The sequence below is a fragment of the Lepidochelys kempii genome, chromosome 22, assembly GCF_965140285.1.
Source record: "Lepidochelys kempii isolate rLepKem1 chromosome 22, rLepKem1.hap1, whole genome shotgun sequence".
Taxonomy (NCBI): domain Eukaryota; kingdom Metazoa; phylum Chordata; order Testudines; family Cheloniidae; genus Lepidochelys; species Lepidochelys kempii.
Genome location: NC_136401.1, coordinates 15,541,208 through 15,568,889, shown reverse-complemented (window position 1 = coordinate 15,568,889; position 27,682 = coordinate 15,541,208). Strand labels below are relative to the sequence as shown.

The 27,682-nt window shown below is 42.2% G+C and overlaps 1 protein-coding gene across 8 annotated transcripts; it reads left to right on the top strand.

The window, feature by feature from the left end:
• The first annotated feature begins 28 nt into the window (after positions 1 to 28).
• TBCEL (tubulin folding cofactor E like) lies at positions 29 to 27,682 on the top strand. 8 transcript variants are annotated; one of them, XM_078849871.1, is made up of 10 exons: positions 29 to 110; positions 2,495 to 2,566; positions 3,496 to 3,608; positions 7,944 to 8,093; positions 11,185 to 11,324; positions 13,631 to 13,812; positions 15,509 to 15,765; positions 19,676 to 19,802; positions 21,686 to 21,802; positions 26,976 to 27,682. In XM_078849871.1, exons 3-10 carry the CDS (start codon positions 3,605 to 3,607, stop codon positions 27,292 to 27,294), a joined length of 1,296 nt encoding a protein of 431 aa, XP_078705997.1. In that variant the 5' UTR covers positions 29 to 110; positions 2,495 to 2,566; positions 3,496 to 3,604; the 3' UTR covers positions 27,295 to 27,682. The 8 variants fall into 8 exon arrangements, with proteins under 8 accessions (XP_078705997.1, XP_078705998.1, XP_078706003.1 ...); XM_078849872.1 differs by having other exon boundaries at positions 37 to 110; positions 2,492 to 2,566; XM_078849875.1 differs by lacking the exon at positions 29 to 110 and adding an exon at positions 135 to 539.

Below are 27,682 nucleotides of genomic sequence, written 5' to 3'. Positions count from 1 at the left end.
ACGTGACCCGCGCAGCTGGCCCTCACGTGATGTTTGGTTGCCGAGAAGCTGTTTCCGGGTCAGGCCTCAGTGCAGGACGCGGCGTCAGGGCGGGGGAAGAGCGGGGCCGGGTGAGAGCCGGGGGCGAGGGCGGGAAGCCGGGGCCTGCGCGTCCCAACCCCCACCCCCCGGGGCGGGGGGGGCAGGAATGGGGGGCGCCCTCTCAGGGTCCCGCCGGGCGCCCCTGGCGCTGGGGCTCTGAGTGGCCGAGCCGTCCAGGGCCTCCTCGCAGCGGGCGGGGGCTGCTCTGCCCTGGCCCAGGGCACTGCGCCCCGGGTGTCCCCTGGGCTCCTGAGAGGTGGGGGGGAGGGCACTGGCTGCACAACCCTGGGGGAGAGGGGTCGCTGCCCCCCGGTCCTCAGGCGGGCTGAGTGCTTGCTGCACCCTGGGTGCGGTGGCCCTGATGGGGTGGGGGGAATGCGGAGTGACTCTGGATCCCTCAGCTCTTCGGGCGATTCCTGACTCTGGTGAAGGCCGGGCCCGAGGGGCCTGGGTGATTGGTGAGAGAAACAGAGGGAAGGCTTTTCTTCGGACCGTCTGTGGAACTAGCCTTTAATGCCCGGTTGCACCTGGAGAGTTCAGATATAAGCCAGTTTCATTTAGATGCATCTTTGATCCCCCCCCCCCCCCCCCCGGAGGCTGAGCATCACTAGTCAAGTGCATGAATGTCCTAGATATTGGCTTATTTTCACTACATCATGGAGGAGAAAAAGTGATGCGTGTGATTTAAAAAAAAAAAAGGTATAAGGTTCAGTTAAACTCCGCTATGTACTAACTTTTTACTGGTTTTGGCTGTACCTAATATGTGCTGTAATCATCTGCACTTCTCCCACCTTAGAATCAGAAACGTAGGACAGGAAGGAACCTCGAAAGGTTATCTAGTCCCTTTCCTGCACCCCCTTCACTGAGGCAGGATTAAGTATATCTGGGCCATCCCTGACAGGTGTTTGTCTAACTAGTTCATAAAACCCCCAAAAGGGTGTGAATTCCACCACTTCCCTTGGTAACCTCTTTCAGCAACAAGCTTTTTAAGTATAACAATAGTTTATCTTAATATCCAACCTACATCTCCTTTGCTGCAAACTAAGGTGACTACTTGTTCTACCCTCGGTGGACACAGAGGAAAAAGTGATCACCATTCTCTTTATAACAACCTTTTATGTATTTGAAAACTCAGCTTTCAGTTAAACTACACATTCCCATTTCTTTCAACTTTTCCTCATGGGTCATGTTTCTAAACCTCTTATCACTTTCGTTGTGCTCTTCTGCACACTCTCCAATTTGTCCACATCTTCCTTAAAGCACCAAACTGGACATGGTACTCCAACTGGGGCCTCACCAGCACTGATTAGAGTGGAACAGTTACCTGCTGTGTCTTAATTATGATACTTTTGTTAATACATCTCAGAATGACATTTGCCTTTTCCCCCCACAACAGCATCACACTGTAGACTCTCATTCAATTTGTGATCCAATATAACCGCTGGATCTTCTTCTGTCATACTGCTGTTATTTCCTACGATATTTTATCTTTGTGCATTTGAGTTTTCCATCTGAAGTGTAGTAGTTTGCATTTGTCATTACTGAATATCATCTTACTGATTTCAGACCAATTCTCCAGTTTATCAAAATAAATTTGAATTTTAATCTTGTCTTAGAAAGTGCTTGCAAATCCTCCCACCTTGGTGTCATCTGCAAGCTTTATAAACATACTCTCCACTCCTTCATCCAAATTGCTCATGAAAGAATTAAATAGTGCCAGACAGGACAGATCTCTGAAGGGCCCCACTTGATATAACTTGCCAGTTTTACAGTGAACTGTGATAGCTACTCGGTCTTTCAACCATTTATCACCCACCTTATACTAATTTCGTCTAGACCATATTTCCCTAGGTTACTTCTAAGAATTTCATGTGGGACTGCACCAAGAGCCTTACTGAAGTACATATATATATATATATATATCCCCTCTACTGCTTTCCCCCTATCCACTAGGCTGGTTACACAGGCAAAAGAGGAAATTACATTGGCTTGACATGATTTGTTCTTGACAAATCCATGTTGGCTGCTATTATCGTGTTTTTGTTCTCTAGGTTTGAACAACTTGCTTGTTACTCCCTCCCTCCAAAGATTTCAATATACTTTATAACATTTAACTAAAGAAACCTTTCAGTACCCTTTTCCCCACACTGAAATGCAAGCACATCTAGGGTGGAACTAGGCATCTGTTTCACAGCACAGAGCAACACTATACAACAGTCTAGGACAGGAAGTGAGGAATATCTTGTCCAGTTGGTACGGCATGGGGGTTTATGGTTTTCTGTTAACCACGGAAGCATTATTCTACTCAGGTTCTTGTTCCCAGTCCCTCACCATAGTGTCTGAGTCCCTTCCAGAAGCATGTTAAGTGTTATGACTAGCATCTGTCACATGGTTCTTTTCTTTCTCCCAGTAGTATTAACCATTTCAGATAGATGGTTCAGTGTTCAGATGTGTCTTAGCAACTCCTAAGAAAACCCTCATAACAGTGAGTAGGAGTTATTGTTTATGCAATATTTTAAAGGTCTTGAAAAATAACTTTCGCCAGTATTTCATGGGAGATGCACATCCTAACTTCATTAAGCAAAGAGCATGTTCTGTTGCATTCATCCCTTTAAAAAACAGTATTTTTTATGTCCCTGTGCATGTCAAAATGCATTATTGTTTAGGTGAAAGACTGGTTTGGCTCTGCTCTGGTGGAGTCTTGCTGCTATTGGAACTTCATTAAAGTTGACCTCTCTGTGCCTTAGATCGCTGGAAATGAAAGCATAAAATTCTGATATACATTTTGCTTCCCTTGGTTTGTCTCTTTTATATTTCATTGGCTGGGATGAGTCAGTTTCAGTCCGGTTACTAGTCAGTTTCACTTTCTGGTTCTCTTACACTTAGCATATAGTTGGTTGAATTCACAACACTTTAGAGAAAGGTTTAAATCCAGAAAAACACTTTTCATTGACATTTTTAAAATATCATGGGTACCTTTCCAGAGTAGGTTTTGTAGTTATTTCCACATTAACACTTAGATCCAAAATTAAGAATTTTTTTTAAACTAGTTGACGCCCCTTTAATCAGCTGTGTAAAAATGCTCACAGTGCAAATTATCATATTGTGCCATTGTATGTGTGAGACATGCTTTGAAATACCATATGCTGTTCTTGCATTTTCTGTTAACCCTTTATTATTAACCCTGAATATTTTGCCATATTGATGCATACTTGCATGGTAGAACAGTGATGCAGCTTTGGAAAAGCAAAATGCATCTAGAATAATTATGACTAGTGTTAACTGTTCAGGAAGGGAATTGGGAAAGTTACTCAGACCCTAAGCTTGCTGTCCTCTGGAGACAAAATTGGTTTGCTAAGCTAAAAATTCAATATGAAATATTTTTTAAATTATTTCTGACATTTTCTTTTCCAGTGTTTGTATTGAGGTGTCTTTCTCATGTGGAATTTACCAACCGATGTTAGCTCAGTGCACGAACAGCGGTGGAGTTGACTAAAAAGCCAAGTAAAGGAGAGAGCGCTTTATGGGTGAGTGAGTTTCTTTTGTTTAAAAACTTTAAAATTTTAAAAGTTCCAACATAGAAGGTCTGAGTGCATGTTTGGAAGCAAATATCTGTCTTTTCTGTGTGTCTGAGCTACAGCTGTATGTTAAGATCAGGGCATTTCAGCCCAAAGCCTTGATCGTTAGCAAGTATCATCCCTGCAGCATATTGTGAATTTCAACATGAAATGTATTTTTTTATGAGAGAGGGACCCTTCCTTGAGTGTTGCCATTCACAAACGCTACACATTGCATCATTCAAATGAAGCTGCCTCGGGGGAAGGAGTGTGCGCCAAATGGGTGATCAGCCCCATGTGACGATAGAGTACTTAAAAGAAAAAGGGGCTTAGGATAAAATGGCAAACTCTTACAAAAATGCCATGGCGGCTTTGATGTTCACACACATGGAATTTCAGCAGAAGATACTTTCATTCCCATTATATGTTGTGTTGTGTTGTACTATGTTGGAAAATCATTCCCAGAGAGTATTATCAGTTATGCTGATAATATGCTGGAAGGGCATAACGAGTGGGGTCCCTCAGGGTTCGGTTCTGGGTCCGGTTCTGTTCCATATCTTCATCAGTGATTTAGATAATGACATAGAGAGTACACTTATAAAGTTTGCGGACGATACCAAGCTGGGAAGGGTTGCAAGTGCTTTGGAGGATAGGATTAAAATTCAAAATGATCTGGACAAACTGGAGAAATGGTCTGAAGTAAATAGGATGAAATTCAATAAGGACAAATGCAAAGTACTCCACTTAGGAACAAACAATCAGTTGCACACATACAAATGGGAAATGACTGCCTAGGAAGGAGTACTGTGGAAAGGAATCTGGGAGTCATAGTGGATCACAAGCTATATGTGAGTCAACAGCGTAACGCTGTTGCAAAAAAAGCAAAGATCATTCTGGGATGTATTAGCAGGAGTATTGTAAGCAAGACACGAGAAGTAACTCTTCCACTCTACTCCACGCTGATTAGGCCACAGCTGGAGTATTGTGTCCAGTTCTGGGCGCCACATTTCAGGAAAGATGTGCACAAATTGGAGAAAGCCCAGAGAAGAGCAACAAAAATGATGAAAGGTCTAGAAAACATGACACATGAGGGAAGATTGAAAAAATTGGGTTTGTTTAGTCTGGAGAAGAGAAGACTTGAGAGGGAACATAAGTTTTCAAGTACATAAAAGTTTGTTACAAGGAGGAGGGAGAAAAATTCTTCTTAACTTCTGAGGATAGGACAAGAAGCGATGGGCTTAAATTGCAGCAAGGGCGGTTTAGGTTGGACATTAGGAAAAACTTCCTGTCAGAGTGGTTAAGCACTGGAATAAATTGCCTAGGGAAGTGGTGGAATCTCTATCACTGGGGATTTTTAAGAGCACATTGGACAAACGCCTGTCAGGGATAGTCTAGATAATACTTAGTCCTGCCTTGAGTGCAGGGGATTGGACTAGATGACCTCTGGAGGTCCCTTTCAGTTCTATGATTCTGTGTAGCACAGGGCTTCTGAATCCCTACCTACCAAGCATAACTTATCTTTTATAGAATGTTGGTGGTAGGTTTAGGTCATCTCACTGCTTATGATATTTAATTCCTTTGTGATAGAGGTACTTCAACAGCTTGTGACCAGAGATAAATCATCCAAGAAAAAGCAAAGTCACGGTCTCCAAGCAGATCATTAACAGCAGAGGGAAATCTATGCAGCAGATGTTTTCCTCTTCCTTTCATAATCTGCCATCCGTTTCCACCTATAGTGGATCTAAGGAAGAGTTAATTGCTGCAGGGAGGGGACATGAACACAGTCTTCTGGTTAGGTAGAGGGAAGGCAGATTCTTGGAGCAGTCAGATTGATGAAGAGAAATGTACAAGCTTGAGTTGACCTTTCTGTTGGTAATAGAAAATATTTCATTATTTATACCTTCCTTGGAAAACTCAGACACCAGTGGCCCAATTTTGACCTCATTTATGCTTGTTCGACTGCATTTCATGGAATTTAGGAGCATAATTTTAGGCAGCTTTTGTACGATAGGATTTTTTTTTCGGGGGAACTTTATAGCCCTGGTCCTGCAAACATAATAATAACACCTAGTCCTTTATTGTTTTTCATTAATAGATCTGAAAATGCTTTACAAAGGAGCTCATTATCATTTCTCCATTTTTTTTTTACAATTAGGGAAACTGAGGCACAGGAAGGTGAAGTGACTTGCCCAAGTTCTTCCAGAGGCAGAGCCAGGATAGAACCCAGATCTCCTGAGTTCTGTTCCAGTGCTCTAAATGCTAGATCAGTGTCTTGACTTGATGTATCAAGTTGACTTTAGGCAGTGCCATATTCTTGGTTTGATTTGCCTTCTTCAGCAATTGAAACAGCTGGCTAATTGTTTTTTGGTTAAGTTTAGCCGCAGTGAAAACTTGCAGTTGCTCAGCTTTTTCCTCACCCTGCATGCCGTTATGCGAAGCATTTACAGACTCTTTGAAAGGATGGGATGGCAGTGTTTCTTTTAAAAAGACAAAGTCCTGAAACAAACAGGATGTCCTCAGAGATTTAGAGAGGAAAATAATCCTTAGCACTTCTGTATTGTTCAACATCTTCAAAGCGCTAAGTCACTGTAGACTTGTGCCCTGGGCTGTTAAAATCACTAGTCTTTCTGGATTTCTCCTCAACCCAGGTACCTTGCAGGCTACATTTTAGGATGCAGGGGCTGTATTAAGCCCTTGTGCTGTGCAGTTCGCTTGACTTGATGAAACACTATTTCTTTTTATCATAAATATTATGAAATGTTCCTACCTCTGGGTAGGAAATTAGGACAGATGAGCTAACTTCTTTCTGGGGCACATGTAGAATGGCAGTCACCACAGTATCTAGGCACTGAGTAACTGCCAGCCGACATTTGATACTATTTTGTAAAGGTCAGCAAACCACAATACACAAAGCCCTTTGATTTGGCATATAAAAGAGCCTCTGCTTTGTAATTTCCATGTTACCTCGCTTCATGTGGTGCAAAAGTACCCAAGTGAGATGCATCTTCGAAATACATTAGGGACCTGCAAAATTGAGCTGGCAAGATTTTTTTTTTTATGGCTGGCCAAGCAATTTGTTCATGTGTTTGTGCTATTGATTCATGGCACAGTCTTAACATCCTCATCAAAAGCCTGTATCTTTCCATCCTTTCTCCATGCCTGGGTAGCAGTCCCAGTTTAACACCTTTGGAAATGGTCAGCTGAAAAAGGCTGATCTTTTTCACCCTAAAACTTGCTGTGAATGAGGCACTGTTGTCTATGATGATGGGCTCCCTAGACAAACCTAAGATAAATAGTTTGAGTTAGAACCTGTACCCTGCAGTTCTGATCTAAGCTATGCCAGAGTCCTGTGACTGTGAGCAAGTCACACACCTCTCTGCCTTAGCTTCCCCTTCTGCAAAATGGAGATAACACTTACTTGCCTTACAAGAGCATCATGAGGATTCATTAATGTTTGTAAAGTACTCTGCAATCCTGTGGGGAAATGAGCTATGTAGGTGCAAGATATTGTTATGATGACAATGTCAGCTCAGTTGTAATTTAGGATTTTATAGGTTTGTCGTGGGTATAGTTGTATTAATCCCTCTGGAATTCTAACTACTGTGTCTTGTGTGCTTAAATAATAGCAATGTGTTGTTTCTCTGGGTGTGTAATAACTATCTTATGTGTACTAATGATTATAATATTTACATAGCGCCATTCATTCTGACACATCCCAATGATTTTTACGAACTATATGCACATGGCATCACTGAAATGCAGCCACTTCTGGGGTGGAGCATGTCAGACAGCATGCTGCATAACTTTGGGGTTGGGGATTTTAGCCAACGACTCTGAGATGAATCTTTAAATTAAGTTCCATGGGATCGTAAATGTCCATGCAGAGCAGGCAGGATTTTAATTTTTATGGTCTTGTTTAAAACATCCCTGCACAGTAAACTTCGTGGAACTCAGTGTTATCCCCTTCGAGGTGATGAAGGGCTGAGTTGACTCTGTCAGGATTCAAACCTGTTGGTCCAGGGAGTCTAGGAAGCGTTCACAGTTACTGATAAGATCAGTAAGCAGCCCATTTCTGCTGTGGGTCACTGTCTTGAGGAAGTACCTGGTAGTATTTCAGGGTGCTTGTGGGTGGAAGAGTAAAATATATGGTGGTATACTCTGTTTACTGCCAAGCTGTCCTTAGCTTTTTAAAAAATTGTCCGTTACTTAAGGAAGTGTAGCATAAGATTCACTGCTGCCTTCTGGAGATGAGCTGATTAGCAGTGGATTGTGTATATTGTCTGATGTTTTCTGCATTAACTGTAGAATTCCAAGAAGGGAACATGGATCAGCCCAGCGGAAGGAGTTTCATGCAAGTTCTTTGTGAGAAATACAGCCCCGAGAACTTCCCATATCGTCGAGGTCCTGGAATGGGGGTGCATGTCCCAGCAACGCCACAGGGATCACCTATGAAAGGTAGGGTTCCTACTGGAGCTTTGCATACAAGGGCTTGAGGGCAGGATCATTTCATCCCATAGCTCGGGGTTCTCAACCTTTTCCTTTCTGCGCCCCCCCCCCCACATGCTATGAAAGCTCCCTGGCCCAGCTGTACCATGACAACTGTTTTTCTGTATATAAAAGCTAGGGCCAGCATTAGGGGGAATCAAGCAGGGCAATTGCCCGGGGCCCCACACCAAAGGGGGCGCCGCAAAGCTAAGTTCCTTTGTCTTCAGCGTCGAGTGATGGGGCTCAGTGCCCCAGGCTGAAGTCCCGTGTGGCAGGGCTTTAGCTTTCTGCCCTGAGCTCTAGCGAGTCTAACGCTGGCCATGCGTGGCAGACCCCCTGAAACCTGCTTACGGCCCCCCAGGGTGCCCCAGACTCCTGGTTGAGAACCAAACTTTCCACTCATCCAGGAGGAAGAATCCTACTGAATTACAAAACCAAATAATCACACTTGTGTTGCTGTATGGCTTGTATCACTGTTTAATATGTATACTACAGTAGGGCCCATAGTCCCCAGTTAGGATCAGGGCACCATATAGACGCACGCTGCTAGCCTGGCATTGTCCACAGCAGCCACTTGAAATTGAACAGGCTTACAGGTTTGGATCAAAGGTGCTGGGGCAGGTTTCTAGGCACGAAACTGGGAGCCAAGAACTCTTGCTTTGTAGTCCCCAGTCCTCCTCCGCGTCCTCTCTGACTTTGGGACTATTACTTCACCTCCATTTCCTCATCTGTGAAATGTGAACTTCTGCTCATTTTAGTTGCTCAGAGCTCTTAATTACTGGCAAGGGGATAGTTGCTGAAAAATTAGTTTGACTCTCCCCACCCTACTCTACTGTCAGTTTGAAAGAATCCTGGCCCAAGGTTCTCCTGCCAATAAAGTAAAGCCCTATACAGCACTGAGATCCAGGGACATAAACTCTGCCCAGCTTGTCCCCATTTCAGCAATTTTTCAGTGGCTGCAGCAATGTGTATTTGGCACAGGTGTCTTAAACATTTAAAATTTCTCTGGATTCCACCCAGCACAGCTGTTCTGTATTTTCTGGGCCCAATCCAGTAACATGCAGAGTGCCTTCAGCTCTGATTTGAAGTCTATAGCTTTTGAGGGAGTTTAGCACATCACAGGTTTGGGTCCTTGGTCCAGCAGAATCGCAATGACTTCAGTCTTTTATGCTATGTTAGGTCGCTTTCCTATTTACTTTGGGATGCCTGTTGGATGCAGACACTAGGGCTACTAAGACATATTGCACGAACACCCGAAAGAAATGCCCCTTTCTCCTTACCCAATATCCTTACTGCCTTGTGGCCGATCCAGAGATGCATGTCCTCTGGTATAGGCATGCTATTACGAACACACACACCTGAACTTCCTAGGATCTATAAAATAAAAATCCCTATTTCCAAAGGCTTTAGCTGGAACTGGATCGACTTTGCAACCTTTTATCTAATCTTTCCCCACGCTCTGAGGTATTTGGATTTGGTTCACTTTTTATTCAGACAATTTATGGTTTGGGATTTAGCAAACCAGAGCCACCGTTCATTTGTTAAGCTCTTGCCCATCTCTAGTTGTGACTAGTTTAAATTCCCATTAGGTTGGTTTGTATCATAAGCAGCCCCAAAGGAGGAAAAAACGAGGAAATTCACTGGGTGAAAATGACGATAACTGGGTTTGACAGCAGAGAACAAAAGTCAGAAAATTCAGTCAAGGACAAAATGTACCATATGTCACTCAAAGTTAATCTCAGTAGAGAATCACCTTAACAAAATTTTCAGTGTGCCCTCTTATTTATATAGATTGCTACAGAAGCTAACAAGAGGGTCCCTATCCATATGGTCTAGGCACCCCTGACATAACTTAAAAATAAATTACAAATAATACGATAATTACAGCTGTGTAGTTTAATATAATTTACTATCTATGAGCTAGGTAACTTCAAATCTCAAATTGACTTCCAATAATCCCCTACTCTTACAGTTCTTCTCTTGTCCAGTAACTTTAAAATACAGGAGGGAAAAGGGATTAGGGGAAAGAGAGTTTTATGAAGACAATCTCTTATGTTGTGCGTATGATCAGAAGATCTCAAAGTGCTTTACCAGAGTTGGTAAGAAAAAAATTATATTGTGCTTGACACGTGTATAATATGGTACGATTTATCCACATGCTGACTTTCCCTGTTGAAATAGCTTCTTGTTATAAACCAAACATTTTTGGAGAGAATTCTTGGCAGTGGAAATTCCACCATGAGAGGCAGCATAATGTAGTAGTCATAACACAGAACTGGAAGTCAGTTTCTGTTCCTGGCTCTGCTTCTGACCTTTGTGTCTTAGGGAAAGTCACTCATGGCCTTAGTTTCCTGAAGTGCTAGGAACCTACAATTACAATTAACTGCAATGGGATGTTTGGGTACTCATCACCTAAGAAAATGAGGCTATTAACTTTTTTTGTGTCTGTTTCCCTGTTGATAAAATAAGCATAATAGCTGCATCACAGTGAAGTTCTATTAAGCAAAGGGACTCTCTCAGGTCAAATTTAAGCCCAGGTTCAGTTGTGTAATGGTATACGTCAACCAAGCTTTTATAAAACCTAAGATCAATACAAGCACTTGATTTGTTTTGTAAAAAATTCAGTGGAGGCAGTTTTTTAAACGAACATTCTTTTGCCACATTTGCCACTGAAATTTTGCAGCCTTGTGCTAAAAGTAAAATTGATTAGAAACTGACTGTAAACTAAAATGGAACTGACCCATGTGTTTTCGTTGAGATAGGTGAGAGAGAATGCAAACAGCATAAATCATGAAATTACTTCACATTCTTATAATTTTTCCCCATTTTAGCCATCTAAAATGGAATTGGTAATACACTTATCTGTTTTAAAATGTATGACTTTAACCTGACTTGCTTGGCAAATGTAAATCATTATATAACTACTAAATTATTGATTAATCCTTTCCTTTTGCTGGATTTCTTACTTGTTTGTGTTCTTTGATGAGACTAAGGGATGATCTTCTATAGCTGGGAAAATATGAGGCTGACTGGACAGCATCTTGTTCCTCCCCCATTTCAGATCGCCTCAACCTTCCAAGTGTGTTGGTGTTGAACAGCTGTGGAATAACCTGCGCGGGAGAGGAGAATGAAATTGCTGCCTTCTGTGCTCATGTGTCTGAGCTGGATCTCTCTGACAACAAACTTGACAACTGGCATGAGGTAAAGCAATTATGACTGTGCCTTGCTAAATAGCAGCAATAACTGCTGCTCTCGCTGTATTTATATTGCTAGATTGGGATCTTCTCAGTTATTTCAAAGTAGGTAAATGTGTCCATTATAGAGTGTTGTAGTTCACATTTGAAGATCATGTTTGTTGCTCTGTAGCTGTCAAAGTAAATAAACTTGATCACTATGCCACATTCAGGGTATGTCTACATTCGAAATGCTACAGCGGCACAGCTGTAGTGTAGACACTTACTTCAGCAATAGGAGGGGTTATTCTGTCAATATAGTAAATCCACGTCTCTGAGAGGCAGTAGCTAGGTTAACAGAAAAATTCTTCCATCAACCTAGCAGTGTTTGTGTTGGGGCTTACGTCAGCATAATTACATCCCACAGGGCATGACATTTTTCATAGCCTTGAGTGATGTAGTTCAGCCGACCTGACTTCATACCATAGACCAGCCCTCAGGCATTTAACTCGCTTTCCTTAGTACTTTCTGAACTCGTCCTGCAGGTAAGAAATATACTTTCCTTCAGTGCAAAGCATTGGAACCATCATTCCATGCACCAAAAGGTGAATGAGGAATATGGATCACTAACAGAAGGAGTGCAATCAAGAGGGTTTGAGCAAAGGACTGGCAGCTGAGACTCCTGAGTCCTATTCCCAGTTATGCCACTGATCCTGTATGATTTGGGAAAGTTAGAAATCCTCTCTGTGCTTCAGATTTCTCCTCTTCAAAACAGGATTAATAATACTCGTCTACCTTACAGGGGTCTTGTGAGGTTTAATTAATTAATTAATGCTTGTAAAGGGCTTCGAGGTGCTTGGATGAAATGCACGACATAAATGCAATATAGTAGTAGTAGAATAATTAGAGTACATTAAACTGTCTTGTGTCCTCACCGGCTCACGCTCTTTTATCCCACTGTTCATTACTGGAAATCGACATGAAAAAAGCTGAACTGAAACCTAACCTTACTTTTAAAAAAAATTATCTTAAATTAGTTCCTAATCACAAGTGGATATAGTATTGATGTAAGTCTTCTGACCACAGAACAGATCTGCTAGGCCAGGGACAGCATAGGCTTTCCCGTGCTGCTTTTTGCTCAGTGCTTACCTGGAGGGGCCCTTTCTGTGCGTTAGGATAGGAGTTCAGTTTCCATGGGGCTTGTTCAGAGTCTATGGCGACTGCCAATTTAAGAGTTCGTTTGTGCTAGCTGTGATGATGATCTTGTGGTGGCGTTCACTAGGAACAGGAGTGAGAGCACCAGCAGCTCATTTTATGTTGACCCCTGAAAGTCCACCAGTTGGTAACTTAGTTTCTATCACTCTGGTCTGTTTGAGTGCTTATTTGTGGTTGTGCTCATTTTAGTTGTGAAACATGTTCTAAAGGCCTTAATCAGTTGAAAGACATGTACATCCATTCACCATCTCCCCCAGATGGTGCTCCCTATGCCTGTTTTCCCATTTATACAGCCTGCTCCTCTGCTACAGTTCCCCCAAGTCATTTGCATCACGCCCTTCTTCGCACCCAATCACATGCCCCTTAATATATTCTGCACCCTCGATACATATATCCCAGCTGTCCCCTTTTTCTAACCATTCACCCTAACTCCAAGCTACGCACATACGCACCTGATACATGCCAACGGAATAGCTAGCCCCAAGCACTGTTACATGTATGTTTGGATTGAATTCATAACCTTTCAACTCCAGCACCATGTGAGTAAGAAAGCTGGTACTGCCATAGATTAATGGAATCTAATAAGGAATCCATTGTGCATGTACAACGAAATTCTATCAGCCTTTTATTTTAGGCAAAATTATGTGGTCTCTTCCTGGTGGAGAACAGTGGAAAAACTGAGCAACTGATCTGTGTAACAATCATACACTTGAGGGACATGCTCTTGCTTCTCTCTGCCTAGAGAAAGGTCCAGCAGCCTTCTAAGATGCTGGCTTCTGTGACTTGCTATTTCTTAGGCAGGTATTCAGGTGGACTTTCTGATCTCTCCCAAGGGATATGCTTTCCCTTATCAAGCTACCGTCAGAGTGTAATTAAATGAACTGTTGAGGTGAATGTGCAATTAGCCAATCAATTGAGATCAGTGAATAGTTTAAGTATGAATTACAGATAGCTATCTAAAAGCTTTTTTTTTTTTTTTTTTTTTATATATATAATTTCTTTGGCTCACAATCCTGCTGGAGGATCCCTTTCTACAAGATGGAATATTATTGAATGAGGTCTGATTACCTCCTGATACGCTTCTTTCTCTTGTTTTTTTTTTTTTCTCTCCCCCACTAGGTCAGTAAAATTGTGTCAAATGTTCCTCACTTGGAGTTTCTAAACCTGAGTTCCAACCCTCTGAATTTGTCAGTTTTAGAGAGAACATGTGCTGGATCTTTCGCTGGTGTTCGCAAACTGGTGCTAAACAACAGCAAAGCTTCCTGGGAAACAGTCCATACAATACTGCAGGAACTACCAGAGTAAGCGTGGGGAGCATGGTATGGAAGGAGAAGTGCCCACTGCATGCAGACAAAGCTCAGAGCAGGAAAGGTTGCTGGGTGGGGGTGAGTGGGCTGAGCAGAGGAATGGGATTTAGTTTCTTTGGGACTTGGAAGGGTTTAACTCTTGCCATTGGGCCAGCTGAATGTTTTATTGCATTTCTATATCTGAACTTGCATAGAGCTTTGCATAGGTGCATACACACATTGAATAAATCTATATACTGGCATGAATTAATGATTACGGCCTTGACGATGCAGCGTGTGACACTCTTTTCCACTCAGCCATGACTGAGTGAATGCAATGCACCGTGCTAATGGCTATTGGCTGGGACATAAATCTGAGGTCCAGGTCAATTGTCATTAAAGATCTCATCACGCTTTTCATGTGTTAATCTCAGGGTCCTGTCCAGTTTCCACCTTGACAGTGGCACTCTGCCTCCCTGAAATGCCTTTTCAATTCCAATTGGATACCAGATTCCTCTTCGTGCAAATTTGTAAAGAAATCTATTATTACAGTATTCTGCTTAACCAGTACACCCTTAATTGAGACAGCCACTTTGTTCCCAGGAAACCAATTTAGCCTACTGATAGCGAACAGTAATGATTGCTGCTTAAATGGGACAATGGTAGCATAAATTCTGTCTAATAGAGACATGTTCGGCCATTGCCAACGTAGTCTGAGAAAGATTTAATCAGATGTGAAATTCTAAGTTCCAGTCTTAATACAGAAAGGTGGTAAATATTAAAATAAAAAAAAATCCACTGAGCATTATTTTTATTCCAATTTCTTTATTCAGTACAATATTTCATTTTAAATGTCTTTAGTCGGTTTCCTTTTTTGTTGGCCTCTTATTTGGGATGGGAGGCTGCTTATCGGAGTCTTTTCCCAGTTAAAGGGATTCACCATTATTATTATTTATTTTGTCATGCCTTATTTAAAGCAGTTAGGTAGCATCGCTGTCATCTGACAAATGCACACCACCTTTCACCCTAAAAGTAGTCACGTGAGTGGTGGATGACTTTTGGCCAGGAGCTCGGGGTTATAGTGTGTACAGTCTTTAATGTTCCTGGTGTTCATTTTAAATCTCTTTTACAACCTCCATGACTCTGGTGATGGGAATGTCCATAAATTTAATATACGTGAATGAGTTTTCAGCCTCCACTTGCGCAGTGTTGAGCCCACCCACGCCCAAATTGGTGCAAGGTGTAAACATTGCTAAAAAACAGCATGCTTGTTCAAGCCCTTTCACTCGTGGTGTTTTCACCTGCAACACCTATTGGTTGGCCTTGGCCAATGGATTTTGTTGGGCATAAACTCTTAACATTTCTTTATGTGCATGTGTTGACCGTTTAAAGGTTACTTGTGAAACTATTCCAAAGAGTTGTCAGAACTTTTAGTGGGTACCAGTGGAGTACATGCACAAATCTGCATGCTCACAAATGGTGTCTAAGTAGAGGCCTGGCTGAAAATATACTCCGGAGTTTGAAGCACTTTGGTAGCCATCTAGCTGAAAGATGCTATAGGGAATCCTATCTACACTGAGGTTTCAGAGAGTGCTGGGGCCCTTCATGTTTAAGTAATTCTTGAAAACTGTGTGTACAGGGGCCTCTAGGTAAGACCGTTACAATTTAACAAGAAGCCTTCAAGTAAGAGCATATTTCTTTCTGTGTGCAGCTTGGAGGAGCTCTTCCTGTGCCTTAACGACTATGAAACAGTGTCTTGTTCTCCAGTTTGCTGTCAGTCTCTCAAATTACTCCACATAACTGACAATAATCTTCAAGACTGGACTGAAATCCGAAAGCTCGGAATTATGTTTCCATCACTGGACACGCTTGTCCTGGCCAACAATCACCTGACAACCATTGAAGAATCAAATGATTCTTTGGCAAGGCTGTTCCCTAACCTGCGATCCATCAGCTTGCACAGATCAGGTGAGGTACTGAAAGCAGCATGTTCTTTATATTCCATGTGTAAATGATAATGCCTGATCTAAACCTTGGCTTTGGCAGAGGGGAGGAGTAATATTCTCATTTTGGTGCAAATTGAAACCTGTGCTTTAACAGGGTGGGGAGAGGTATGTTATTTTGCTAGTGGCATCCTACATCTTTGCTAGAAATGAGCAGTTTGCAATCAGTATTGCTTCCTGCTGGCTACTTGTGTGTGAAGCAGATCAGAGAAGGTGGGGAAAGCACAAGCCTGTACAGTAGAATATCCTTGTTAGACTTCTGGGTAGCATAAACTTATTGGACATACTAGTGCCAGAAATGACAGTCGTTTTTGGTCTTGTCTACCCCAGCTTTTAAACAAAGTCGGAAAGCTCTTCATAAATGCAGTCCAAGCAGGTCTGTAATACAAGCTGTCTGGCTAGTGACGTAGGTCACTAACTGGGCTAGAGAAAGGTCTAACACAAGTCATACTCCCTCTAACCGCAAACCACACTACATGTGACCCTGATTTAAGGTTTAGGAATAACATTGAAGCTCTGTTTCCTAATGGTGCTGATCTGAGAACACACAAACAGATTCCAATCTGATAACTTGAGAAACATGTGAGGAGAAGACGATAAACAAGACATCTGCCTACCCATTTCTGTTTCTTTTGGCTTTTTCTGCCACTTCTGGCGCTTTCTCGCTCTCTAAACAATGGTTCAGACTAAAGTGTCTACCTGCTGCTGTCATTCACACCCAAGTACACAAGATTCACTACAGTAGTTGAGCTACCATCCTGATGAGGACAAACCACTGATAGCAGCAATGAAAAACACAACTTTGCTATGGATTCCAAAGGTTGGCCGGTATTCTGTGCTCTCCAGCCACCGTGTTTTCAGGAAGAATAAGTCAGAGTAGTTTGGAATGTCAGTGACTGAGGAGCCAGTTTGCATTCTGAGGCTAGGTTACAGTTTAATCAACCTCTAGACCCAGCGTCCACTTACAGGCGCACACATTTTTATGTGCATTACTGGAGCACGCACAGGGAATCAAGTAGAGCAAACCCCATCTCCTGTGTTTAGATGTTAGATTCTTTAGCTGTACGTATGGAAGATGGTGTGCCAGAAGCTTTGGCATAGGCCTCCTTACAAATATGCCCCAGATACTTTTCTCATCCGAAAGCTGAGGCTGGAGAAGCAACTGGCATAGCAGTGAACACACTTTGTACCTTCAAGCCCCAATGATGGGTAGCTATGGGACAGATCACAGGTGCTAAATGCTGTTTGACTTCCATCTCCCAGATGTGCATGCTTCATTAGCTGAATTTGGAAAACCTTGGAATAAAGTGCTGTGTAAAAAAAAATCTGTTCAATTGTAGCGGTTTTCCTAGTGTTTGTTTGATCTGCTCATTCTCAAGAACTCTGCCATGAATTTCCTGGTGAGTTTTTGTTCCAGTTTGGCTGCCTGATAATCACCAGCAGTCATGGGCCTTTTTCCTCTCCCTAACTTATTAGAATCAATGCACATGTTAAAGACTCTAGTATAGATTCACTTAATGCATTATTGTAGTTGTTGTTGGTTTATTATAGAGAGCCATGGAGGGACTGAAGCATTAATAAAGCCCCTTTCACAGATATCAGCATGCTATCCAGTATAAGCTTCAGGCAGTATCTAAGGTGCCACAAGTACTCCTCGTTCTTTTTGCTGATACAGACTAACACCGCTACCACGCTGAAACCTGACACCGTTTAGTAAAACTGCAGCTAACTACAGGAAAATAAACCTTTTAAATCAGACTTGAAAAATGCTGAGTCATTGAGAGGAGCATCCTGTGGGAGGCAGTTTTGCTGGGGTGGAACCAGACATTCAGCCCCGTTGGATGCTATGCAGTACATTGATGATCTGAGGAGCCCCCGGTTGAACAGAAAGCTGAATGAGGACATAACTGTGAATTAAATCACACATGGAGGGGGGAACTTGGGGTATGGAGGGTTCTTGAAAACTGATAATTTAAAATCTTCTCCACAGCCGCTGGAGTTGTCAAAGTAACTATCTAAATAAAGGCATAACATGGAGTGAAAAGGTGTCAAATAGATGAAATGCACCACTGTATTTTGGATAGCTTTGGTAATTTGTTAGTTGAATTGAGACTACTGTTTGAAAGAATGTCGCCATGGTTCACTGGTGAAATAACAGTTATGGCCACTGCTGCAAGATCCCATGTCTTTCAATTTTCTGGAGGATGAATAGTTGATAGTGATGTGGTTTTATTCACACCCTAATGTAAGTGAATTAAAGCATTAGACCATACACTTCTGGGTTTATTACTCATTCCTCTGCCTACTTTAAATCATTTTTTTTAAGCCTTGTTTCTGCCTGTCCCAGTCTAATACTGCTGTTCCTGCCCCTGCAACAGCTATTACCTATTGATATTACTGAGGCTTTTGCATATTAAATATTGATGAACTTGGTCCTGCTTAAACCTGTTTCTTGTCTTGCTGGCTGCTGTGGTTTAACAGAGATCTCCAGTGATTTGAAGGTGATTGGTTTTCACAGGAGTTGTGATGGAACATCTCAGTGTGGGATGATGGGAGTTCAAGCAGATTTTCTTCAGAGTGGACACCTCCAGCAGTATAAATAAGCTGTTTCCTTTTCAAATGCAATTGCCTCTAACTGTTCGCTTTCTCCCAGGCACAGTAGCATTCTGACCTGCAAAGGCCAGGTTCTTGGCAATAGTTTAATTAGAAGATGAATATGACCCAGTTACCTGTCAATCATTTTCTGCTATCACCACCAGCTGAGTGGTCCACAGGTAGAAGCGGGAAGGGTTTTGAGCCAGTATCACAAGCTGTTACTTCTGTCCCTGTGCGTGTGGTATGCACTCATGGCTGACTTCATTACCCAGGGAATGTATTTTAATAGCAAGTTGACTTGACAAGGATATTACACTTGACATGGAAGAAGGGGACAAATATCTCTCTTCAGTATGCCCCGCTACACAAAGAAATTGCAATTCTGGTCTGAATGATCACTTACCTTCTGAGACCACTGCAGTCCCTGGAACAACAGAAGTGTCTGACCTTTACTTAATTACCTGACTTGGGTTTGCTTTAATTTTTTAGAGATGCTGATTTCCTTTTATCTATTATAGTGGTGAAAACGTCCCACCAATTTCTAATAGAAGCGTGTAATACTTGGTATGTTAGACTTAGTAGCTAGACCGTGCATGTAAGAAGCATCTATCTTCTGCCACAGCAAAAGGAAGCAAAGATAAGCATCAGAGTTAATCTTGAACACACAAGCAAATAGCACCTCACCTGGTCCCCAGCTTTCCTAACAACTTTGCTTCAATTCTCAGAACCCAGCACAGATTTGCAGAGAGCTCATGGGAATAGGATACCTGCAGGTCACAAGTTCAAATCCAGACCTAGCTTGGTGTAGACCCTAAAATTTACCATTTGATGGCTGCTTGGTGGTCCCTGAAGTGACACAAGTCTGGCTTCAGCGGTATTAACCAGAGTCCTTTTTATCGAAATAGCCATAATATGTAATGCTAATTGTCATTCAGCCAAGATGCCAGGGACTGAATAGGCCATGGAGATTGAACTTCCCCCTCAGAGATTGTCCCTCCAGACTGGTAGGACAGCATGGGTGAGCTAATGCTGCTCCTTCATGTCCATGAATAAAGGAATTCAGTCTCTAGCATTTCACCGGCAATGCACTGACTTGTCAAATAAACGTAGATTGTCATTCTCCTGTTGAGATCCATGAAATAGTGTTAGGGTCAACTCGTATGCGGAATAACACACTGATAAATGGATGATAAAATGAACAAATTGGCTACACCTGACCTTTGATATATTGTATATGCTCTATATGTATGTGTCTTTAAACAGCTCATTTCTTAAAGCAGGTCTGCATTGCTGGGAAGACATTGACAAACTAAACTCTTTCCCCAAGCTTGAGGAAGTGAGATTGCTTGGAATCCCTCTTCTGCAGTCCTACACCACCGAAGAGCGCAGGAAGCTGTTAATAGCCAGGTCTGGTGTTTCAGTTTGCTCTGCTCAGTAAAACATACTGCACAATTTTGGGTGGGAAATGAGGTGAAGTGTTTGTTAGGGGCACTGCTGATTCATGTGGTATGGATGCACTTGATGATTACCTATTCTACTCATTTCCTCTGGGGCACCTGGCATTGGCTACTGTCGGAAGACAGGATACTGGGCTAGATGGACCTTTGCTCTGACCCAGTATGGCCATTCTTATGTAATGTTAGCTGCGAAAGGACGTGGAACTTCTGCAGGATGAGAAGGGGACATGGAAGTGGAAATAATCTAAATAGAAGGCTCCCATCATAGACGTTAGTCTGTCAGGAAGAATGGGTACTAGTCCAAAGACTATTGACTTTAAAATGGGTCTTGAAGCAGGCCCTCAAAACAATTAGGTTATTTAGGATTTAGGAAATCTCTGAATAATACAGCCTTATTTGTCCATTACAAATTCTAAATACTTGTTTCAACAGATACAGAATCCGCATCACTGGATATTTCCAAGTTAGACGCTCTATTGGGGAAACGTTTGTTGTACTGCTTTTCTATTTGTACAGTAAATATTGCTTTGAGAATGTTTCCACATTTCCAATCTCTCGTGTTTTAAATAGAACATTTAGTATGTGATAAAAGGGTAGCATCAAGGTCATGAAAACTGGGATTACGCCTCCTGGGGTCCCTCATTTCCAGTGAGTGGGATACCTGGCTGTTCAGGAAGGTGGGTAAGATTCTTGGTTGGGTGTGCCCAAAGGGTTAAAATGTATAGCAACCCCTTTTGGTGTGAGTGAACTAAGTGCAATTATATATGCTATACTATATTACTATAAACCAATAATATACTGCAGAATAGCGCATATTACTGTGTACCTGTTACAGCTGGTAGAAAAACGCTGTGTAAATATCCATGGAATATTTTGGATGAAACAAAGTTTTCAATTTGTTTGATGAAAAACAAAAAATTCCAAAAACTGAAAATCAATCACCCCCTCATCTAAAAAGGTGGGAGAGGGAAATAGAAAATTGTAATTTTTTTTTATTTCCAATAACTGATTTTTTTTAATTGTATGGGACATTTTTGAGCAAAATGAAAAAAAAAATTCAAAAATTGTCCAAAAAAACCAAGAAAAGTTTCCAGGAAAGTGTTGATCAGCTCTAATTAATACCTGCAATACACTGACCCATATTAACATACTGTACTATTTTATTAAAAGGAAATTTATATCCTGATTAGACCACAAACTGAACCTTAATTGCAGGAACGTGAATCTCATGCAGTTTCTCCACTGGATGTGGGAGTCAGTGGCTTGAATTTTGAGAAGTAACTAATGCTTCTGGGGGACCAATTTGAGATACCAAAGGGTGGGTGGTAGGCTGCTTTCGTGTGTCTCAAGTGAGGCACCCAAAAATCATTAGTCACTTTTGAAAATTTAGGCTGGTGACTCTAATGCTTAATCCTGGGGGTCAGGACTCCTGGATTGCATTCCTGGCTCTGCCACTGAGTCATAGTGCTTGGGTAAGCTACTTAAGTTCTCCATGCCTCAGTTTTACCATCAGTACAATGGGTATAGTAAGAATGTACTTTCAGGTAAGTAACAAATGTTTGAAAAATGATTTGAAATCCTCTGATGGGTAGGCACTAGAGAAGTGCTAACTATTTATTATGTATGCACAGAAATAAAAATGTAGTCAAATGATACATAATTCTAATTACTGTCCAAGACACTGCATAGTACTTTGAGAGCAAGGTTTTGAGATCGAAGCTATGCGGCCCTGAGGATAAAATCACATGCTGCTGTTGGCTCTAGAGTCTTGCTAATCATCGTGGCTAGATTTTCGTACCCTCATTAACAGTGTTCCTCGGTGTATTCATGCAGATTGCCATCTATCATCAAGCTTAATGGGAGTGTCATTACTGATGGGGAGCGAGAGGACTCTGAGCGATTCTTCATTCGGTATTACCTGGACTTCCCGCCAGAAGAAGTCCCGTTCAGGTACGAACTTCAGAGCTGGAATTCAGAGAAAGCGCAGTGCACAGGAAAGGAGAATGATGTTCACTAGACAGTTCGAAAGTGTGCAGCTGAAAGTGTGTCTTACAGCTGAGAAATGACACTGGAAATCAGGTCTGGGCCTTGTAACACCAAAAAATTCCTTACCCTCCTATCATCCTTTCCTCCCTCAGTCCATATTAATTGATCTTCTCACCACACTCCTCCGTGGAGTGTGTCTGATATCTTACTGATTCACTACTGTGTCAGATCCAGCCTTAAACTGTCCCTTCCAAGGGCTGTTCAACTGTTCTGTCCATCATCCTCATTGCCTCTTCTAGGCAACCCCCACTGCCATCTCACTAATTCCCCTGCATCCTGGAGTCTCTTGAAGCCCGTATTAATACTTCTCTCTGGTACCAAAACAAAATGGCTAATCCTCGTGCCCTCTGTTGGGTAGAATGTACATAGGGATAAAAGCTTTCCCTCTTCTAAAAACTCAGAACACAAGTTTGTGTGGGTTTTTTGCCAAAAATATGCTCCATTAGCTGATGTCAATAAACAAATGAACTTTGATAGCACCTGTGTGGTCAGTAGCCTTTGATACCTATATGTGTTTACTGCTTCTTAATGGAATGAGGAAGGTTTGATCAAGCATCAAGTCATTGCGCCTAGTACTTTGCATTGTATCCAGAGACCTAGTGCATTTTATAGACTATGAAGCCTCACAAATCCCTTCTCTGAGATAAGGAAGTAGATGAGTAAACTGAGGTACAGAGAACTCAGGTGACACAATGGGTCACACAGGGAGTTGGTTGCAGAGCTGAGAACAGAATCCAGGCATCCGGACGGTCGGTCCCATACTTAACTACCAGGCAAAACTGCCTTAAAACAGTTCTGCAGTCTTAACCTACCTATGCAATCACTACATCAGAAGGGTCGATTCACAAATGACCCTGAGGGTGTTTTGGGAGGGGCAGGAGATGGTACTAAAAGAACTAAACAGTTTCTTGCATGCAGCCTTTGAATGACTTCAGTGAAAGGGATCCCTGTTTAAATACTACAGTGATGGGTGCCTTATGTGTAATGAAATGATAAATTAATGAGAGAAGGAGAAATGGGTTTAGACTCAAGTATACATCAAGCTTCTATGAAGATTGTAAGCTTTGCGGTAGGGACTGTGTTCCCCTATGTGTTCGTGCACACCTAGCACAGTGAAACTGATTCTAGTTGGGTCCTCTGGATGCTGTCACAGTCTGAAATAGTACTAATCTAACTCCTGTAGAGAGGATTTAGATTTAGGGTGGAAGCTTTACTGAGCAACTTGCTATCTCTCTACACTATCTGTGTAAGACTTAACGTGAAGATGAAAGAAATGTGTGTCCCCTCCAGTTGCTGGCCTTTAAAGACCATTGCATCCATCTTCCTGATCAATGAGCTCTTTGTCTGAATGCCTTGATCCCTACAGCTTCTCTGAGAGACTTGTGCAGCTTTAAAGGCTGTTTTTCCACTCCAGAGAGCTTGTGTGCCTTTTCAGACCATGCTACAGATGGCTGAGGTGTCTCCAATGCTGAGTTCAGGTTTCACTTCCAGGACCATTGTACCCCCATCCCCTCCCCCGACACATACCTGGTGTCCCTTGTTTCTGAAGTGAATTTTCTTACCTCTCTCCCCTCCCGCCCCCAAGTCTGGCATCTGCTCTCAAACCTGTCTTTAAAGTCTGTTCCTAGTTAGATCAAGAGCAGCTGTAGCTGATTAATTGGCAGGGATGCAGTCTGCATTGCTCATACAGGGATCCTGGAAATTCTGCCAAAAACAGCTGAGCTGGACATGTCTGTACATGAAAAGCTTGCAAACAGAAATATCTCTCTTGGCTAGATAACAGGATACACCTCTCTGTAAAGAAAATAGTATTCTGTCTCTTTAAATCAGCCCAGTTGCATTGTAAGTATTCACAGCCTACATGCTGCATGAATTGGAAAAGGAGTGAAATGTATAGTAGAACTTGCAATCCTTCAGTGGCTTGTGTTAAAACTAAGGCCTGCTTCTTGAGTGACACCTCTGATCGGTGGATTTCTAATGAGTTACGTGCTTGTCTGGGCCACTGTTCATACATAAAAAGAGAAGGAGTACTTGCTCGGCACCTTAAAGACTAACAAATTTATTTGAGCATGAGCTTTCGTGAGCTACAGCATCCAATGAAGTGAGCTGTAGCTCACGAAAGCTCATGCTCAAATAAATTGGTTAGTCTCTAAGGTGCCACAAGTACTCCTTTTCTTTTTGCGAATACAGACTAACACGGCTGCTACTCTGAAACCTGTTCATACATAGAACATCAAACTGTTTTAGCCAGGTTCACTTCTTCAGGATTGTCTTCTCTGGCAGTCAGTGTCTGTCAGGCTGTGGAAGGTGATTATGTAAGTCTCAGAGGTGCCTATTACCTTGGTATCGAAGTACCAAACGAGTACTATGTGTTAGTCTTTATGGACTTGGGGGAATACAGTTGTTTTACTGCAGAATCTGATTATGGTACAAGAAACAGGCTGTGAGATTTCTCTGCCTTTTCCCCAGGAGGGGAAATGGGCTAATGTTTCGTAATACACAGCAAGTTCACAGTGTGTGTTTTCACTTCCCCTCATTCTCCTCCTCCACTGTACTGGTCCCCCTATTCATCCACACTTTTCACCTGCAGCCCTCTTGCAGCAGGAGCTCGGTGCATCTCAGATACACACAGACCTTCTGAGTCTGCCACGCTCTCTGCATAACCAACTCTTTACTTTTCTGCAAATATTAAGGTTGCCAACCCTCCAGGATTGTGCTGGAGTCTCCATGAATTAAAGATTTAATTTTAAAGATTACATCATGGGACGAAACCGCTAGGAATACGTCCAACCAAAACTGGCGACCCTAAATAGCAAGAGATGCCCTGCAGAGAGAGCAGGTTCCTGGAGAAGCACATTCTCTCTCTCTCACTCTGTCTCCTGCCGGAGGCATGAGGAAATGTACTGGGGAAATCCTCATTCCTGGTGTCAAGGTGATTAATGCTAATTTAATTATTTGTTTGTAAAATATGAGGAATATGTTTCCTCCTCTCAGAACTAATGGTTTTCTAAATAGGCCTGATTGTATCTCCCTGTTTATTGTGAGAACAGGACAGTGGCCTGTATTTGGGCACTCCTCCCTACTGAAGGCTTGTTTCGCCTGAGATGATAGGGAAATCCTAGCGCGCTGTGGCCATTACCTCACGCTCTGTGCAGACAGAGGGCCTGCTGTTGTGAAGGAACATTCCTACCTTTAACATGAGTCCCTGGGGGCTCCCATATTGCCAGGCTCCATCATCCCCTGAGTGGGGCAGTGACACAGCACTGATTACATTAAGCCCTGAGTCAGATGGGAAACAAAAAGAGCTTTCTGTGCAGCCCACTGTGGAGAGGCTCTGAAATGTTACCTCCTGTCTGCAGCTCTCTAGCTTTGTCATTTCAATTACCTTGTACTTTGTGTTGACTTTTTGCCACTTTCCCAGCCCGTCAGTAGAAGTGCTACCTTTCTTTCCTGATGGAAGAGATACCAGCTGCGGCGGGCAGTAGAGGAGAGACTTGCCTCTTCCAGGGAACATCTCTCTGTGCCTGGACCTTTTCAAGACAATTCTTAAAGCTCATTTACACGGGGAAATTGGCCGGCAGAACTGTAGCAGTATAATTCTTGGTGGATGTAATCCTGAAATAAAAGCTACCTTATTCTGGTATAATTATTCACTTTTATTCTGGAATAGAGTGTCTCCCTGGGGAATTATCCCAGCATAGCAACAGGGGTATAATTAGATTGTTGTAGTTCTACTGGTCAGTTTCCTCATGCGGATAAGCCTTTCATTGTTTTCACAACTCCATCAAACCCACATGGCCACCAAGCCAGTACTTCTCTCCGCACCCTCCTCCAGCCAGGGAAAGTTCAGTGATCCATGCTGCAGCTTGCTGGATTCAGAGAAAGTCTAATGTCGTATCAGATCAAAGTGGCCTTCTGATGGGTGTGCAGCGCTTCCTGAAAATCAGGTTCCTTTAAAGTGTCTGAAGTACCTTAAAATTGAGGCACCCAAACTCACTCGTTTTTTAAAATTTTGACCAAAATGCTTTGTACTATTATTATTTAGTATTATTTAGTTCTGATACTTTTTTTGTTACATATTTGGGCAAGAGACGTAAGCTATGGTTAGAACAATATTCTCCCAAAGTCAAGATAGGTGGTTTGAATTTCCAGTTATTGAATAACTTTTCTCAGTTTCCTTAACTGATTAAATGAGTATTTTCAGAGCAGTACACAGGTGTTCCATACACATCTTGAGTTGCTGATAATGCCTTCTTCTAAAACACTATATTCTGCCTTCCATTCAGTCTGATGTCTTTGCTCCTTTGCAGCTTTGGCCATAGTCTGAGACAAGGTTACTATAGTAGATGGCTCTTCTGCTTTTGTTCCTAGTATGGCAATTCGTATCAAAACGTGTACTTCTTCCCAAGCATTGTATGGAAAATGATAGAGTACAAACATCACGGTCTAGATTCATCCTTTGTGGAAGGCCATTTAATTTTCATCTGGAATGAATATTGCCCCATGTAGTTAGTGAGTTATAATGAGCACCTCCCTTAAATCTCCAAGATTTAGTGGCAAATGTGAAACCAGATATTTGGTGCATTTTTTGCTGTTCCTGCACAGTGTCAGTGTATGAGGAGGGCTCTCTATTACTTCTGAATTATTACAGTCTTAAACAGTGTTCTTCACGCAACAGGGGATGGTCTTCATTAGAGATTTCACCTCAAGTTAATTGATTGGCTCTTAACTTGATTGCAGATTGACTGGTGAATGCCATGTGGTCTAGCTCTTAAAAAGAGGGGCAGGGTGACTTGTTGTTAGGATGCCTGGGTTTTGTTTTTGGCTTTTGCTGAATCACTCTGTGTCTTGGACAAATCCTTCAACCCCTCTGAGCCTCAGTTTACCAATCTCTAAAATGGTTACAATGCTTAACTCACAGGAATTCATTGAGCCTTGCAACTTATCTGCAGAGACCCCTTGGAGATCTGCAGGTGGAAGGTGTCAGTATTATAGTTACAGAGCACAAGTAATTTGTGAGCAGTGTGACAATTGTATGAGCAGGTGTGACGTAGCTTTCTATTTTTTTATTTTCTAGGTATCATGAGCTAGTCACAAAATACGGAAAGCTGGAACCCTTAGCAGTAGTGGATCTTCGGCCCCGGAGCAGCGCGAAGGTTGAAGTTCACTTCAAAGATAAGGTGGAGGAAATATCCATCCGTCTAGATCAGACGGTGGCAGAATTCAAGAAACAATTAAAAACGGTAGTGCATTTGTCAACAAGCAACATGTTGCTCTACTACTTTGACCACGAAGTTCCCTTTGGTCCCGAGGAGATGAAATACAACTCACGGGCATTACATTCTTATGGCATTCAGGATGGAGACAAATTTTTTGTGGAGCCCAAATCTAAATAACCTCTTCTGGCTTTGTGCATTCACACAAACACACACACATGAGTTAAAGACTTTTTGCAGGGTTTTTAGGTTGGTTGATGGGTTGAGGTTTTGTTTTTATACCAGTTGACTTCTTAGCCCAGGTAGTATGCCCAAATCTGCGAGAGACATGCCACCATCCGATGTGAATGAACTTAAGAGGAGATAACTGACTTCAGCGTGTGTGTGTGTGTGTGTTTCAGGATGTCTGATACCTTGATGTTCTTGTTACTCTTCCGGTATACTCGTGAATTTAGCATGAATGGTCAGCTCTTCAAGCTAAGAGGGGTATTATGGTCCATCAGTAAGGGAGTCAGAGCTCAGTGCAGAATTTGGTCAGTACTTCTGTTACATTAAAGATTGGACTCAG

What these genes read in the sequence shown, in the direction of transcription:
- TBCEL (XM_078849871.1), top strand. An exon ending in AGGAAGCTGTTAATAGCCAG is followed by an intron (nt 19,803 to 21,685) that starts GTCTGGTGTTTC and finishes GTATTCATGCAG; the next exon opens with ATTGCCATCTATCATCAAGC. An exon ending in CCAGAAGAAGTCCCGTTCAG is followed by an intron (nt 21,803 to 26,975) that starts GTACGAACTTCA and finishes TTTATTTTCTAG; the next exon opens with GTATCATGAGCTAGTCACAA.